The sequence below is a fragment of the Mastigoproctus giganteus genome, chromosome 9 (assembly GCF_048544385.1).
Source record: "Mastigoproctus giganteus isolate SK-2022 chromosome 9, ASM4854438v1, whole genome shotgun sequence".
Lineage (NCBI taxonomy): Eukaryota > Metazoa > Arthropoda > Arachnida > Uropygi > Thelyphonidae > Mastigoproctus > Mastigoproctus giganteus.
In genome coordinates, this window is record NC_143583.1 from 87,880,488 (window position 1) to 87,899,495 (window position 19,008).

The 19,008-nt window shown below is 37.1% G+C and overlaps 1 protein-coding gene across 1 annotated transcript in view; it reads left to right on the forward strand.

The window, feature by feature from the left end:
• LOC150080528 (uncharacterized) overlaps positions 1–19,008 on the forward strand; it is a 215,187-nt gene that overhangs the window by 165,772 nt on the left and 30,407 nt on the right. Inside the window, exons 6-8 of the mRNA XM_090381562.1 lie at positions 1,062–1,231; positions 4,881–5,028; positions 11,728–11,864. Of these exons, the coding sequence (XP_090237688.1) occupies positions 1,062–1,231; positions 4,881–5,028; positions 11,728–11,864 (455 nt within the window). The remainder of the gene's footprint in view (positions 1–1,061; positions 1,232–4,880; positions 5,029–11,727; positions 11,865–19,008) is intronic.

Below are 19,008 nucleotides of genomic sequence, written 5' to 3' on the forward strand. Positions count from 1 at the left end.
ATTAGACTGGGGTTCGAGCCCGTCACCACCAAATACGGAGAATGCAGAAAGGTCAGGGAATGACCATCGCATATCCCGGAGCAATATGGCCTTAGTTGCTAATGCTCCTAAAAACCAAAACAACAAGAACAACAAACTCTTTGGTACCACGCTTTGGGCAGCAGAGAATGAAAAAGACCTGGGGATAATTGTGCAGTCACACACAACTCTCAAGACAGCTCATGAAATGTCAATGATATACAGGAATTTTGCTAGCAGGGATAAGGAGGTAATTATTCCATTGTATAAGGCAGTGGTTAGGCCTCATATTGAGTACTGCATACCGATCTGTAAGCCTCATTATAGGAAGGATATGGATCTGTTCAAATGGCTGCAGAGGAAAACAACAAGATTGGTGAGGAGGAGCAAAAGGGTGCTCTTACCAGGAAAAGCTTCAGTTTTGCAAATTGCTCAGTGCTAATAACATGAAGAAGGTGAAAATCTTTGGAAAAACTTATCATTGGAAACTAAAAAGAGTGAATTTGGGAGAGCACTAAATTTTCACATTTAGTGGTTTTGAGTTTTCTGAAAATTAACAGTATCATAAGCTGTTAGTGTAAATACCATGCACATATAATATACTGTAATTAAAGCAAGTTTTCTTGCATTTTCTTGAACATATATAGGGTAATTTATACTTAAAAGTCTAAATGTAGGGAGAAGTAAGAAACAGTGCCTTAAATTCAGCTAGAAACCCTAGTGAACCAATTAAAATTATTTACATTATTTCCTATGGCTAAATCCCCCCCCCCATTTAATGCAGATTCACTTAGCACTCTGTTTTTATGATCCAATAAACATGCTAAGTGTATGTATGCCATATAGATGATCCACCACATTCATTTCCTTCATGTGAAGTGATTTGTGAAGTTAAGTTAATATTAACTTAAAGTTAAGTTAGTTTAGTTAAATTAATTTGTATGTATTGAATATCAGTAGTAAACATAAGATATTTATAATTTTGTAATGAATGAAATGAATTATGTATATTTGCTGTTATATAGAATTTCTATTTTTAACAGATAAGGTAAAAATGTGCATTGCACACAGAGACTTGACATCTCGTAACATCCTGGTGAAAAATGATGGTAGCTGCCTCCTCTGTGATTTTGGTTTTGCCATATGTATATCTGGAGCAAAGTATTATCAAAATGGCGAAGAACAGATTGCTGAAACTACATCTTTAGCAGATGTATGTTAAGTTTTTTTAATGTACAATTTTTATGTTCACTCCTAATAAAGTAAATTATTTTAATTTCTTTGCTTATGTATGAATAAGGACACCAAAAAAAAACAAATTTTTCTTAATTTTTTTTTAAGATTATGATTTTTATTGTTTAACTGATAATGTAAACGTATCACAAAGAAGCACCAGTTTGTATTTTGTTTCATGAACACTGCTTCTATTGGAATGAGCAGCAGCCTGGAAAACAAGATGCAGGGGATTTCAGAGACTACTGGGAGTCGTTGCGGTACAAGTAAACACATGGGCTCTGTTAGGGTAACGAAGAGTAGAAATAGGTGCATGTCTACTTGCATGTACACCGATGCTAGGAGTTTGGTAAATAAATTTCATGAATTTGAGGCTTCGGTCAAAACATCAAAAGCAGATATTGTTAGGATATCAGAGACGTGGCATCACACAGATATAAGGAATGCAGAAATGGCATTTGAAGAGTACAATGTGTACAGGAAGGATAGGAAGGGAGGAGGGGTTATGCTATTAGTTAAGAAACACATAAAATCCAAGTAAGTACAACCAGTCGACATGACTGGACAGTGCAGTGTAAACTCAGTTTGGGGTGACATAAGCACTGAGAAATCAAAATTGAGAGTAGGAGTGTTACATAGGCCTAATGACTCTGATGAGTATAATAAACAACTGTATGGGGAAATAGAGTGGGCCAGTAAATCAGAGAGTCTTATAATGGGGGATTTTAATTTCCCAGATATTGACTGGAATTTGTGGTTTGGTCACTCACACACTAACAAGGCTTTTTGAATTTATTGGATAATTGTTTTCTACAGCAGCATGTTCGGGAGGTAACTAGAGGGAGTAATACTCTTGATCTGATTATCAGTAGTGATTCGTCATGCAATAAGAATCTGCAGATAAAGGAACCACTAGGTGGCAGTGCTCACAGTGTGCTGATGTGGGATTTACTCAAAGAGGTAACTACTATTGGATAAAGGGAAGGGTTTTGCTTTCGTAACTACGGAGGTCAGAGACAGTATTTAAATTCTATACGGTAGGGCCAACTGTTGATGTTACCAACAGCAAATTCAAAATGGGAAGCATTCAAAGAATTTATCTTGGAAGCTACTAGGCTTTTCATACCAACTAAGAAATATTGTTCAAGTTTTAGGCCTGAATGGATGTCAGATGAACTAATGAGACATGTGGCAGAGAAAAAAAATACTGGGGATACATATAAATTCATGGGTGACACGGAAGCCTATGACAGATATAAACTGGTCCTTAACCAATTCAGAAAGGAGGTTAGGCAGACAAAGGCAGATTACAAGAAATCTTTGGCAAAGGATGCAAATAAAAACAGCAAAGAGTTCTTTACTTATATAAACTCTAGAAGGAAGGGGATGAATCAAATTGGTCCACTTGATATCGATGGTTCAACTGTTGATGATCCTGCTCATGTAGCTAACAAACTAAATGTGTATTTTGCATCTACATTCACACAAGGAGTTATTCAGGGAGGGGAATGCCAGAAGTAAATTAAACTCTGGCAGTGAGCTAGATGAATTTGTAATAATTGAGAGCAAAGTGGAGGAGAAATTGTTGAAGATAAACATAAAAAAGGCATCTGGGGTGGATGGAATCTATCCAGTTATATTAAAGGAGGCAGCAAAAGAAGTAAGCAAACCCTTGGCCATAATTATAAGAGCTTCCTTGGACTCAGGGGAGGAACCCATGGACTGGAGATGTGCAAATGTGACCCCAATTCACAAAGAAGGATCAAAGGGCATCACAAGTAATTACAGACCTGTTAGTTTAACGTCTGTTCTAGGGAAATTAATAGAGGCACTGGTTAAAGAAGCACTCCAGGATCATCTAGACAAGACTACAGTAATAGCTCGGACACAGCATGGTTTTGTTAAGGGGAAGTCTTGTCTGACCAATTTGAATGGATACTATGATGTGGTCACAAAGGAACTAGATGCAGGGAATAACTTTGATATCATATATTTGGATCTTAGAAAGGCTTTTGATACTGCTGCACATATAAGACTGCTGCACAAATTGAAGCAGTGTGGCATTGGAGGCAGATTGCTGCTATGGATAAAGGGATTTTTGGGTGGGAGAAGATAGAGAGTGGTAATCAATGGACACTGTTCTTCATGGACTAATGTTATTAGTGGAGTGCCTCAGGGTTCGGTGTTGGTCCATGGTTGTTTTCTGAATTTATTAATGATATTGATGATGGTATATCAGCCTTAATGTCCAAGTTTGCAGACGATACAAAGGTTGGCAGGGTTGTTAAGGACACTAATGACAGTACGCTGCTGCAACAGGATCTAGAAAAGTTGAGTAGATGGGCTAAGAGGTGGCAACTGAAGTTTAACATTGAAAAATGTAAAGTACTGCACATGGGAAGCAGTAATCCCAGAGTAACATATCATCTGTGTGGTACTACACTGACAGTGGTAGAGAATGAAAAGGACATGGGGATAATTGTGTAGGCTCATATGAAGTTTTCTGAGTGGCACAGACAGTCTGTAAGAGTAGCTCATGGTGTCTTGTCAATGATATACAGGAATTTTTCTAGCAGGGATAAGGAGGTAATTATCCCCTTGTATAAGGCAATGGTCAGGCCACACCTTGGGTATTGTATACAGGTCTGGAGGCCTCATTTTAGGAAGGATGTAGAGCTGCTGGAGTGAGTGCATAGGGCACCTCCATAGCCAGGTGGGCAGGAGCAGCAGTGTCTAGCACACGCTTCTTGATTAGACGGGGTTCGAGCCCGTGCCCACCAACTACGGAGGGTGCAGAAAGGTCAGGGAATGACCACCACATATCCCCAGAGCAATATGGCCTTAGTTGCTAATGCTCCTAAAAACCAAATAACAACAGCGAGTGCAGAGAAGGGCAACAAGATTAGTGAATGGAACAAAGGGTTGCTCTTACGAAGAAAGGCTTAAGTTTTGCAAATTACAGTGTCTGGAGACTAGGCACCTGCGAGGTGATCTGATTGAGGTGTATAAAGCCTTGAATGGTTTGAGTGTGCTTAATGCTGATGGGATTCTTCCTCTTGCTCAGAATAATCGCCTGACAATTATTCTGATCTGCAGAAGCAGCAGAAGATCTGCAGAAGCTTGCCTTTAGCCAGCATGTGGTTGATTGCTGGAACAAACTTCCATCTGTAAAAGATAGAATAGATTCAAGGCAGAACTGACAAACATTTGGAGCGAGTGGAAATTGTGAAATTAGGTTTTTTTTTTTTTTTTTTTTTGCCTGATGCTATATAAGATTGCTTTCTCGCACACGTGCCATTGCTAATGCTAACATTGTTATACTAAGCAATATTTTACTCTGAGAGAGAGAGCAAAATCTTCATTTAAATAATTAAGAAATAATTTCTATTGAAGCACAAAATTTAACATTAGTAAAAATTATTATAAAACAAATGCCTTGATGTGTTTTGTAGTTTCAAATAAAAAAAATGCTACCAAAAGGTAGTATTTTTAAGATAAACTAATTTGAATGAATGCATCACTACTTTAATAGTTATTAAACATCATAATAAAACATGGCATGATTATGATAATATTTGTAAATATTTAAAGTTTATGCATGTAATGAATTGGCAAATACTTTTTATCAGGTTGGAACTTTGCGTTATATGGCTCCAGAAGTATTAGAGGGTGCAGTCAATCTTCGTGACTGTGAATCATCTCTGAAGCAGATTGATGTCTATGCGCTTGGACTGGTTCTGTGGGAGATAGCCACACGTTGTGTTGATTTGTTTCAAGGTGTGTCAAAAACATGTGCTTTTTCAGTTTAAAAAATATATTCAAAAATAGCTTTTTCAAATAGCTTAATTGAATCTTTTTAACAAAGTCAGTACTCTGATAAATGCTAAAATCTTGACGGACAACCCCCCCCCCCCCCCCGCTTTTATTGTACACTGTCAGTTTACGGATAATTTTTATATATTATCAGATGATAAAATAACATCTGTTTTGTTTCTGGGTATGATCCAGAAATATAACAGCATTCGTCCCAGTGGAAAATCATCTCTCTTGTTGCCACATCCAAAGAAGACCAGACAGTGTTTAAATTTTTAATTGCTAAAGGGAAAAAACCACAAGAAATTTATAGCAGAATGTTGGCTGTATATGGTGAAAGTAGTAACTCAGAACTGCTGCTGTAAAGTGGTCAAGAGAGGACATAGTTTTTTCCACATTCAGGATAGCCCCATGAAATTCGGTGAATATTGAAATTTTGGAAATTGTGCTATGCAATAATAGATTCCCAAAGGGAATCTTAAATGGCTGAACATGAGCATAATTAGTCTCTACCCCATTGTTCATCATTGTGGTTACTGTAATATCACAACTCAGTAGATTCTAAAGTTTTTGAAAGAATAACTTCCAAATGGAATTATTGTTCGGGCACTTGGTATGCTCTCAGGAAGGCTACGAATTTTTGAATAACATCGTGGCAGGAGATGAATCTTGCTGCCATCATTTTGAACTGGTGTAGACTTCCAGTATGCAGTAGAAACATCCCCAGTCTCCAAGAGGGAAAAAAAAAAGTTGATCTCAAATTTCTGTAGGTAGAATTATAAAAATTTTTTTTTTTTAATTCACAATAGTCTTTTGGCATGAGACATTAAAGAACCTGATGCAAACAGGTCGGAACCTATCATCAGACTACAGCCAAGTATGATGTGATGATGGGTTCTGACAAGGTTCCTGAAACATTACCTGATTGTATAGTAATATACTTAGTTATCGTCAGACTACAGCCAAGTATGGCATGATGATGGGTTCTGACAAGGTTCCTGAAACATTACCTGTTGTATAGTAATACACTTAGTTAATAAGACTAAATAAACTAATTCTGAAAAACCCATGTAATATAAGAATGGTTATTTAGAGAGAAAAATTCTGGTTTTTGTTCCTTTGAAAAAGTATTTAAAATTGTCATTTCAATTAAGATACTTAATTAAAAATAGCTGTTAAAGAATGGTTTCTGTAATAGCCAAAAAGAAATTTTTGGAGATACATATACAAATTCATCAAGAAAAGATGTGACAGGTATCATTAAATATACAGGGTGTTTCAGTTAAATGTTTCAGAACTTCTAAGAGGGGTAGGGTACATCCTGACAACTCGAAATCATATAGCAATGTGGGGTCGGAAATGCTTTCCTGAAGCAGTGTTGTACACAGAAGCACCATAAAGAAAAGAGACCGTAAGTGAGAAATCGTTTTAATAATACATGAAAAGAAGCAAAAGGTACATGGATTAAAGTAAGTGTTCGAAGTTTCTTCCACGGGCTACAATGCACGCCTCACATCTCCGACGCATGGACATCCGAACATTCTGGAATACTCCAGGCGAATTTCGAATTTCTTCGGCAGCTACTGCGATTCTTGCAACCAGCTCCTCAGCATTGTCAACAGGGGTGTCATAAACTAGTGATTTCATATGACCCCAGAAATAAACATCAAGACATGATAGGTCGGGTGACCGAGCAGGCCAACGCACGGGACCACCACGTCCGATACACTGTTGACCAAATGTGACATCCAGGTAGTTACGAACATCTCCGCTATAATGGGCAGGGGCTCCATTGTGTTGGAACCACATTGTCTGTTGCGTCGATGCAGAAATCTGTTCATCTCTCAAAAGTTGTGGCAATACTTGCTGCAGAAAGGTCAAGTAGATAGGTCCGGTTAGACGACACGGTAACAGGTAAGGTCCGATGAGGTGATCTCCCATAATACCGGCCCATACATTGACCGAAAATCGAATCTGTGCTGCACGACGTCGTATTGCATGCGGGTTCTCGACCGCCCAGATATGGTCGTTATGCGTGTTGAAAATTCCTTCCCTTGTGAAGGATGCCTCATCGGAAAACAACACTTCAGCAGGAAAAAGGGGATTTGTAGCACATTTTCCAAGGTACCACTGTGCGAAAGCAATACGAGGTGCATAATCCTCCGGTTGCTGTGTCTGGACACGCTGCCTGGAGTATTCCAGAATGTTCGGATGTCCATGCGTCGGAGATGTGAGGCGTGCATTGTAGCCCGTGGAAGAAACTTCGAACACTTACTTTAATCCATGTACCTTTTGCTTCTTTTCATGTATTATTAAAACGATTTCTCACTTACGGTCTCTTTTCTTTTTATGGTGCTTCTGTGTACAACACCGCTTCAGGAAAGCATTTCCGACCCCACATTGCTATATGATTTCGAGTTGTCAGGATGTACCCTACCCCTCTTAGAAGTTCTGAAACGTTTAACTGAAACACCCTGTATAACACATGAGAGTTTTTTACTAGCTAGTGATGTTTCCTAGTTTTATTGGCTACTTCCAACACATAAAAGTTACTACTACATCATTTGTATAGGAACTACATTATTATAATACAGAGTCATGGTATTCTAACATCCACTGAGACAAGAACAGTGTTGAGCTTTGAATGTTTTAACAATGGGCTTGCAGTTTTGCCGACTTTTTTCTTCTTCTGTTTTTTTTTTTTTTTTTTTTTTCATCTAGCCAAATATAATGAATACATTTTTTTTAATGATAAAATTTTAATATTGTGAATAAAATATAACCACATCACAAATAACATAAAAAGCTATTACATTCTAGAATATAAAAACAAATATTACATAAAAAATCAAAGTATTCTAAAAATTGCCATATAGAATTTACTTCTTTTTTTAATATTTAGCATTAGCATTAGTAGAGGCATTTGATGCAAGAAAGCAAGCTTATGCAGCATCAGCCAAAAAAAAAAAAAAAAAAAAAAAAAAAGTAACATAAATAAATAAAAATAACCACTTCCACTTCACCCCTCTGTTCGTTCGAAATACCTGTCCAGCTGAGCCTTAAACTTATTTAGGCTATCAACTTCCACGACAAGGGATGGAAGTCTGTTCCACCCACCAACCACCCGCTGGCTAAAGGCAAATTTCCGCACATCTATCCTACATCTGTCTTTCCTCAATTTGAATTTATGCCCTCTCAGGTGATTTTTCTGAGCTAGAGGAAGAATCCCATCAGCATTGAGCATGCTCAAACCATTCAAGGCTTTGTACACCTCTATCAGATCACCCCGCTGGTGCCTAGTTTCCAGACACTGTAATTTGCAAAACTTAAGCCTTTCTTCGTAAGAGAACCCCTTTGTCCCATTCACCAATCTAGTTGCCCTTCTCTGTACTCGTTCCAGCAGCTCTACATCCTTCCTGAAATGAGGCCTCCAGGCCTGTATACAGTACTCTAGGTGTGGCCTGACCATTGCCTTATACAAGGGAATAATCACCTCCTTATCCCTGCTAGAAAAATTTCTATATATCATTGACAATACACCATGAGCTACTCTTGCAGCTCGTCTGCACTGCTCAGAGAACTTCATATCTGCCTGCACCACCACCCCCAGGTCCCTTTCATTCTCTACCACTGTCAGTGTAGTACCACAGAGTTGATACGTTGCTCTGGGGTTGCTGTTTCCCATATGTAGTACTTTACATTTGTCAATGTTAAACTTCATTTGCCACCTCGAAGCCCATCTGCTCAACCTTTCCAAATCCTGTTGCAGCAGCATAGTGTCAGTAGTGTCCTTGACAACCCTGCCAACCTTTGTATCGTCTGCAAACTTGGACATTAAGCCTGATATACCATCATCAATATCATTTATAAATACAGAAAACAATAAAGGCCCCAATACTGAACCCTGAGGGACTCCACTAATAACATTAGTCCACGATGAGCAGTGTCCATTGATTACCACTCTCTGTCTTCTCCCCCTCAACCACCCCTTTATCCATAGCAGCAACTTGCCTCCAATGCCACACTGCTCATTTGCTGTTGATCTTCTGCTTGAGCAGTGATTACAGAGGAAAGATTTGATGTAACAATCTGGATCAAATTGAAGCAGTGGTTTTCCATTTAGATTTGTGGTCATCATATCTGCAATATGTTTAATTGTGAAAGATGTTCTTTATTGTTACAATATTATTCATTACGCTGAAAGCTCACTTAGCTTCAGCAATGCTAATTGCAATAGTTTCGAAGGATTTTTGTGGCTTTTTTTAATTGAAAAGAGAATTTCACTCAATTTTAAAAATAAACTGTCTCTGGTAAAATCTTTAAAATCAATAATTTTTATTTCATATTTTATTAGAAAACTTAAATTTCTTATTCGTTCTCCACCCTCTTGCCATGGAGACAGAAGTTCTTCCATATTCCCCATTTCCAGGTAGCATATGTTTAAATTTCCTTTGAATTCCTCATCACCAATGATATCATTATTTTCTTTATTTAATTTAAAATTTCTCCATTGCATTAATAACCAATCCTGTACAGATAAAAAGCCGGCCAGGCTAGCCGAGTGGGTAAAGTACCTGCCTGGCAACCCAAAGGTCGCGGGTTCGATTCCCGCCTCGGGCTTGGATCAAAGTACTGCAAAAACCTTGGGAGGTGCAATATGGCCACAGAAGCCGATGCGCCAACAACTACCAAATCAAAAAAATCAAATCATGTACAGATAAAACTACAGAGTAGTAAGTTATGTTACTACTCTGGATAAAACAACACAGTTAATAACTTGTCACGAGGTAATTTTTTTAGAAGTGTTCTTACTTTCGATTTTGGTTCCTTCAGAATTTTTCAAATTAGCAATAGCATTGATATTTCAAATAATTAATCTGCTTTTACTATAGTGATGCTGCTACTTTGTAAAGCTTTTGAAAGGTATGAGAGCTCCTGCAGGATGCCGATCATTAGTGCTACATCATTAAGAAATCCCAGATTTAAAAGTTGGTTTAATAATCCAGAATATTTAACTTCTGATTCAAAACGTTTTCACAAAGCGGGATTCTTCCAAACTGCAATTACCATCTGCAAGCTACCCATTGTGACCTGAACATATGACCGATCTTTACAATTTCCACATCAAGTTCTTTAGCAATCATCTTTAAATTGTGCTGGGTTTTTGGAGATTGGTGATGTAATGCATACAGTTTTTTATTATTATTTATTTATTTATTGCCTGTATGCCATTATATTTTGAAACATTTTCTTCACAGTGAAGGCCTCGACGCAATTTCAAAATCTGCCAACATTGATCTTCAGAAAGTTTATTTAATATCTTAGTTTCCCTTATTCTCATCCTCCCCCCCCCTGATGTCGCTACTGTCACTAGTTCTTTGATTACTGCCCAAAATGTTGGAATTACTCAGATATTCAGCTACTGTGACCATGTAAACATATAGACAGGCGAAATTTACTGAAAGGTCTGAATCACTCACTTCTCTGAAAAACAGATGACTTCTCGCCGGAGTAAAGGGGAACCACAACTCATGTTGACCAGAGGCTGTGATCAGTGTCAGGAATATGCCCTAATCTTTTCACTGGCTATGAAAAGCATATTGAGTAGTGCGACTTCTTGGTATGTGGGATAGGTGGCTGCATAGGTTTTACGGGCACCACTAACATTGTGGAACAATAATCCCTTTAACCCTTAATTCCCACTTTATAATTGCCTAAAGGTCAGAGGTGGGAACAATGCGTACAAAGTTAAGTCTCTCATAATCTGTTCATTATATGGAAATTTTCTTTGTTCTGCAGAAACTATTTTAAATGTAATTACCAAGAGGAATTCAAATAAAGAAGTTTGTTAAACAGAGGTCTGACCATGGTTAAATCAAAAATGAAGCAATTTTAAAATACATAACTGGTCTAGTGTGCCCTTAAAATACTGTGCCTGGGGCCCCACTCACCCCATTGTAGTTCTGGCTCTGGACACTCAGTAATTGAATTTGGGATTTAATTTGTAAAATAAATGACCATTTCAACAATGGGCTTGCAAATTTTGAAAAAAAAAAAAATAGTAATAATAATAACAATGGGCTCTTGCGAGGCCACTATAGCTCACCACTGGACAAGACAAGAAAACCTGAACATTACATCATGTGAAACTTTCCTAATTGAAGCTACGCACATTATAGCATAGGTTTCTCTTGTGCCAGTAGCTCTCAAACGACAACAGTTAGTATAATTGTCTTGAAAGGAGAAAAATGGGCTCACATCTGGTGAGTATGGGCTTGGCACACCCAGGGTCTTGAGCTGGATATCATCATTCTTCTCTTCTTTGGTGATTCCCTTTTATTTCTCTCTCTCTCTCTCTCTCTCTCTCTCTCTCTCGGGGTAGTTCAGAAATTTTTTTTGGCTGGTGCAGCATAAGCCTCAGGCTTGCTTGTACCATATGGCTAATAATAAAAATAATAATAAAAATTTCTCTTTTGTAATATTTCTAAGTTTTTCATACCAGTGGTGACAGACTTTGCACCATTATAAGTAGTAGTTGTTTATTTTGTTTGCTAGTGTATGATTTATATATAATGAGAACTTTGAGAAGTATTATCACAATTTTAAATTTAATCAATGAGTTGTTTTTAAATTTTCCTAACCAGTTGGGTTTTTGTCTACCAGGAATGGAACTCCCAGACTATAAAATGCCATTTGAAGCTGAATTGGGTATGCACCCAAGTATGGATCAAATGCAAGTTTTAGTTGCTCGCCATAAAGCTCGGCCTCTCTTTCCAGATATCTGGAAAGATACTAATCCAGTAAGTTTTAATTTCCATTTTCTTATTTTTCTTATATCATTTTACACATACTTAGTTTCTATTTTATATGAAAATTGTATAGTATACGTTGGTTGATGTGAAGAGCAGCTGGCTGTTTATAGATGGATTTCTTTTTTAAATCATAAGAGGGAGAGCTCTTTGCACTACAAAGTGAAGAGCAGCTCTCATTTACAGCTCTTTGCAGAGTATTATTTTAAAGTTTCAGAAAGATTTGAACAGAATTTTTCTGAAATTTTAAAGAACCAAACACAAACCACTCAAAAATGGAATAGCCAGTTACACTGAGACTTTCAATACCTTTCGCAGAAAGATTGATTTTTAGTTTGATATTTTAAACTGTTTGAATAATTCATATTTAGTTTTTAATCATGAAATTGAATTAAGTGCATTGTAAAATCTGTTTTCTGCCAGGATAGTCACAATGACTATTTATTGGCAGTTCCTTTGTTTGTTTTAGAGCAAATGCTTGTTCTGTTACCAGAATGAGATGTGGTTCCAAAGCAGTGACATAGACAAGGTAGGGTCAATAGGTATATTGTACCCCCTGATGCTAAAATCTGGTATTGTGGCACCTTTTAGCATTAGGCAGTTGGTGCCTTTTTTGTGAATGTACCCGCTGAAAAAATATCCTGGTTATGCCACTGTTCCAAAGGACATATTATCATCAACAGAGCCTTGGTAAAAGGCATTTGAAATATAACTGAGTACATTTAGTTCATTTTGGTTGCACTTTAAAAAAAAAATAATAAAAAAAATAGGTAAATAAGGTTTCATAACTATAAGTGAATAACTATAAATTAGAGGTGGAATAGATCGTCTGTAATTAAGAATTAGATAAGATAGATTAATTAGATAAATTAGATCTCAGAACATAATAGTCAGATTCCATTTGAAGTCCTTTATAAAGGCTAGTCCAGAAAAGTTACTGAAATAATTGAAGTGAATGAAAATGAAATTTTATGTTGTGTTTTGTTTTACTGAGATGTATTAGAATGGTAAGGCAACATGTATTTTTATGTTCATCCACAGGAAAGGTTGAATGGGAATAGACAAAAACACACCAATGTTTTTGAAATGTTTTTATATCATATAATATGATATGAGTTCCTGTAGTGTTTTTGTATCATATACAAAACACTCCAAGATCTGAAACCAGATGACTTCCTCTGCCATGGTCAGTTTTCATGCAAATATTCTGAGAACATTTATGAGAATCCATCTACCTTGTGCATTATAGCCTAAGTTGCTGATGCACCAACAAAGCTAACAACAACCATCTACCTTAATAACTGGTGATGGTCAGATGAAAGTCATGCTGTTAATAGTAATATTAATTATTACTGAATTAATATCAATTCAGTAATCAAAATATGCACTTCATTTTGGGAAAAGTCTGAGGAATGTGGGTAGCTGAGTTTGAACTACAGTCTTATTGAATCATACTTCATCAAAGATTATATAGAAAGAGTATCATTGAAATTGATGAAATAGTCTTTCAGTATCATTGATGATATTGAAAGACTATCAAGAATGATATAGAAAGACTTTCTATGTCAACCTTGAATCATACTTCATTGTTGCCATAGGGGCATACTGCTGCTAATGTATTGAGCATTTCCAAGGATGTCTTAGAAACCTTTGAAAGCAGGAGTATTGACCTTGAAAATCAAATTCTGTAACAAGATGAAGCTGCAGCCCACACATCCTGAACTCCTTAGAACTGTTTCCTGGGTGCTTGATTTAAAAGGGTAATGACTGCCCATGTTCTGCAGGCAGTCAGTTCTGACCTGTTTTTGTTTGATATAGACAAGTGGGAGATTCATGAAAGAAAAATGGTTCCCACTACTCTCAAACCATCAATGATTCCCAACAGAATATTTTAGCAGTCATGGGTTAAATGTGTGCTCAGAACCTTGTTTGGAGCATATCACACCCATGTTCTTTAATAATACTGAACATGATTGTATGGAACTTGATTTTGAATACAGCTGTAGCCACTTGAAATGTGTCTTACTCGTAGATATCAATGAGTAACATATATATGAATTCATTGTGCAATGTAATGCTAAAGATATTACATCCCAGGATTTTGCTATACATAATAAATATGAGCCACACCTTGCATTTCAGTTCTCTTTTTATTATGTTGCCTTTTTAAATCCCTTTTCAAATAATATAGAAGAATAAAACTAGTGAATTGAGAAATATTCATGGGAATATGGTTTCCCAAGATTATTTTTTGGGAAACTGTATTCTTGGGAATTTAATGTTTTAAAACTTCTAAATTATAAAGTAGCTAATGCCGTTTGATCTTTTCAAAATTATGAAAAGGTACAAGAGATTTCTTGTCATCTCATAACACAAGGTAGTATGATGCAGTCCTTTTGCTCTTTTGTAATTTTGAAAAGGCTGAACAGCATTAAGTACTTTCTAATTTTGAAGTTTTCCCTTCATATACCATATGGCTATTCAACTATTCATATCAAACAACTTCGTATTTTGTTTTGTGAGGGAATCATCACTAAAAGTTCTCTGCTATCCGATGAGGGAAAAGTAATCATAATTTAGTTTTCAAATTTTTCTAATTGGTTGGAATTTTTCTCTTTCATTTAAATCTGAATTAGTTGTGTGCCCAAGTATGGACCAATGCAAGTATTATTTGACTATCTAAATTATAAAAGAGCATTGACTGTTTTATAATCAAAAAGTTTTAAAAGACTAAATGATATGCATGTTTCTCATTTAATTAGTTTTTTCCTTCTATAGGAGATTTAAAAAAAAAAAAAAAAGCAACAAAATGTAAAAAAAAAGCTGAAATTCAAGATGTGACTTTCACTTATAGCAAGCCACTGGGATGGATATATCTAGCATTACATTGCATACTAATTTCAAATACATGTTATTCCTTTATCTATGAGCAATTATGAAGAATTTTAAGCTTGTGGGAACAAAAAGCTTTTTGATTATTAACATATTGAATTGTCTTTTACAAATAGTTTAAATAGCCTTAGTCACGTTCTTTAGCTTATTTTTAAATTTAGCTAGTGATTTTGTAAGTTATTACTTACTATTCGTACCACTATTGTATTGGTGTTTCAGCGCAAATATTGTAGCACATACCGATTAGTGCAGTGGAATAGTGGGGTTTTAATTGTGATAAGTAGCTTGAAGGCTCTAATCACTTGTTGGGCATATCTTTTTGTGTTTAGCTAAGGAATTTTACTTTTTAGTAAGGCTATAACTAATTTAACACTGCAATCATAATGGCATACTGTAATGTCTATCTTGAACTTGATAACATAAGGTATAACATAAAACTTGGTAGGGTAATATATATCACTGCATTTAGGAATCTATTAGCTCAGCATTTCCCAAATTGGGGTCTGCAAAACACACTCTCTGGAACTGGAGTAAAATTATTTGTTCTGTGTATAGCAAATTGATGATAAAAAAAAGTTATTATTATATATTTATGTAAAAATAAGAATAAAGCTGTTTTTTTAAATATAAAACTTTGAATTTTCTTTTTGTAAAACCCAGTGTTCACACACACGTGCACACACACACGCGCACGCGTGCACACACACACTTCTGTGTGTGTATGGAGGGTACGTAAACGTGTTTTTTTTTTGTTTTTTTTTTTCCCCCCTCTCGAAGGGATCTGTAGATCTCAGTAGTTTGGGAACCACTGTATTAACTTATTTTAGTATTGTCAATTAATCAATTAAATTTATTAATTTTTCATTGTTAATCAATTAAATTGTATTTAAACAGAAATCATGCCTTAGACTAGAGCAGTAAAACAAGGGGCACAAAGTAGTGGGAATGCTGTGGTTTGGGCGAGAAATGAAGGGGGCGGTTCTCCAACATATCACAGCCTAAAAAATGTGCAACCTGTGAAATGTTTGCAGAACTTTCTGAACAGGACACGATCCAGCCAGTCTTTGTGTGCTAGGTGCAGGAAGTGTGAAGAAATAAGGCAACTCAGCTTTCTGATGGGCATTTGTGAGAGTTTGAAGAGTAGGGTAGATGCCATCGAAGGAATTAATTAAAATGGGGTTCGTCTAGCTCTCAGCTGCCCAACTCAACAGCACAGCTCACACTTGTGCATCAGACAACACGGCAATAATCTTCAATGCAGAATGTGCTACTCCCTCAGGAGGTGGTTATTGTTGGTGACTCTATTATTGGGGAAACAGGAAATATGTTGTGCAAGAAAGTGAGATGAAATAGAAACAGAGTATGTTTACCAGGGACAAAGATAGATGATGTTGTAGAGCAGATATCATCTTTTAAGAGCACAAAAGGTGATATTGTTGTACACGTTGGCATTAATGATATTAAGAGTAGGAGATCTGAGGACTTACTTAACAAGAAGGAAGGGGATGAATCAGATTGGTCCACTTGAGATCGATGGTTTGACTGTTGGTGAACCTGCTGAAATACTTAACAAAGTGAATGAGTATTTTGTATCTACATTCACACATGAGGAATTCTATAGGGAAGTGGAGAACAGAAGCTTATTAAACTCTAACAGGGAACTTAATGATTTTGTAACAACTGAGAGCAAAGTGGAGGAGAAATTGTAGAAGTTAACATAAGAAAGGCACCTAGGGTGGATGGGATCTATCCAGTTATATTAAAGGAGGTGGCAAAGGAAGTAAGCAAACCTTTAGCTATAATTATGAGAGCTTCCCTGGACTCAGGGGAGGTACCCATGGACTGGAGATGTGCAAATGTGACCCCAATCCACAAAGGAGGATCAAAGGGAGACACAGGTAATTACAGATCTGTTAGTTTAACTCTGTTCCATGTAGAATAATGGAGTCACTGGTTAAAGAAGCATTGCAGGATCATCTAGACAAGACTGCAGTAATAATTCAGGCACAGCATGGGTTTGTTAAGAGGAAGTCTTGTCTGACCAAAATTATAATAATAATAATAATAATAATAATTTGATTGGTTATATGTGGTCACAAATGAACCGGATGAAAAAAATTATTTTGATATCATATACTTGGATTTCAGGAAAGCTTTTGATACTGTGGCACATGGAAGTCTACTGTACAAATTGGAGCAGTATGGCATTAAGGGCAACGTGCTACAATGGATAAAAGTATGGTTGAGTGGGAGAAGACAGAGAGTGGTAATCAATGGACACTGCACTTTATGGATTAATGTTATTAGTGGAGTCTCCCAGGGTTTGGAGTTGGGCCCATTGTTATTTTGTATATTTATGAATGATATTTACGAAAATATATCTGACAGTATGCTACTGCAGCAGGATCTAGAAGAGTTAGGCAGATGGGCTGAGAAGTGACAACTGAAGTTTAACATTTACAAATGCAAATTACTGCATTTGGATAGCAGTGACCCCAGAGAAATGTACCAACTGTGTGGTACTACACTCAGGGTAGTGGAGAACAAAAAAAACCTGGGGGTAATTGTTCAGTCAGATATGAAGTTTTCTGGACAGTGCAGACAGGCTGCCAGAGTAGGTCATGGGGTCTTGTCAATGATATACAGGAATTTTGCTAGCAGGGATAAGAAGTTGATTATCCATTTGTATAAGGCCATGGTTAGGCTGCATCCTGAGTACTGTATACAAGTCTGGTGGCCTCACTTTAGGGCCGATGTAGATCTGCTGGAACAGGTGCAGAGAATGGCAAATAGATTGCTGAAGTGAACAAAAGGGTGTGCATACCTAGAAAGGCTTCAGTTCTGCAAATTGTAGCGTGTCGAGACTAGGCACCTGCGGGGAGATCTGGTTGAGGTGTTTAAAGCCTTGAACGGTTTGAGTAAGCTGAATGTTAATGGTATTAACATTACGTGTGTAGTCTCTTGCTGAGACTACACATGTGAGTGGCTGTTGTTGTTATTTGGTTTTTAGGAGCATTAGCAACTAAGGCCATATTGCTCCATGATATGCGGTGGTCATTCCCTGACCTTTCCACATCCTCCGTATTTGGTGGTGACGGGCTCGAACCCCGGTCTAATCATAAAGCGTGTGCTACGCACTGCTGCTCCTTCCCACCTGGCTACAGAGGCGCCTCATGTGAGTGGGCATAAATTCAATTTGAGGAAGGATGGTTGCAGGATAGATGAGCTGAGTTTGCTGTCAGCCAGTGTGTGGATTTTGGAACAGACTTTCATGTGGTGTTGTGGAAATGTATGGGTTGAATAAATTCAAAGAACTAGACAAATTCTTGAAGAGTTACAGATGGGTGAAGTGTGTGTGTTTTTTTTTTTTTTTTTTTTTTTGACTAATGCTATATAAGCTTGCTTGCTTTCTTGCGTCATTTGCCATTGCTGCTACTACTACTACTAATATTTAAACTTTCCAGATATTGACTAGAACTTGTGCATTGGTCACTCATGAAATTCTTGAAGTGTAGACATGCTGCCAGGACAGGTCATAATGTTTTGTCAGTCATATTCTGTTGAAAAAAAGCCGTGAAGTAGGGTTAAATTTGAAAGTGTCTGCAATTCTGCCCAGACACGATAGGAGGGAGTATATGATGAGAGCCTTGTCGATCAATTTGGCCCTGGAAAGATTGTGCAAGGCTGAAGGGGTAGAATTTTTTTCAGCCTGGACTGTACTTGTTAACAGGAGAGATTGCTTCTACAGGGATGGGATACACTTAAATAGAAAGGGTGCAATAATATTTGCTGATGCTATCGAGGCAGTGTTAGGTGGGTCGGAAAACTGCTAGCTTGGGGGGAGACAAAGACTAATGGATTAACAGTAGCCACTGGCAGAGGTGAAAGAGATTCTTGCACTGCTTCTATTGGAATGAGCAGAAGCCTGAAAAACAAGATGCAGGATATTTCAGAGACTGCTGGAAGTCATTGCGGTACAAGTAAACACATGGGTTGTGTTAGGGTAGCTAAGAATAGAAACAGGTGCATGTATACTTGCGTGTACACTAATGCTAGGAGTTTAGTAAATAAATTTGATGAATTTGAGGTATTACTCAAAACATCAAAGGCAGATATTGTTGGGATATCAGAGACGTGGTGTCACACAGATATAAGGAATGCAGAACTGGAATTTGGGGAGTACAACGTCTACAGAAAGGATAGACAGGATAGGAAGGGAGGAGGGGTTATGCTATTAGTTAAA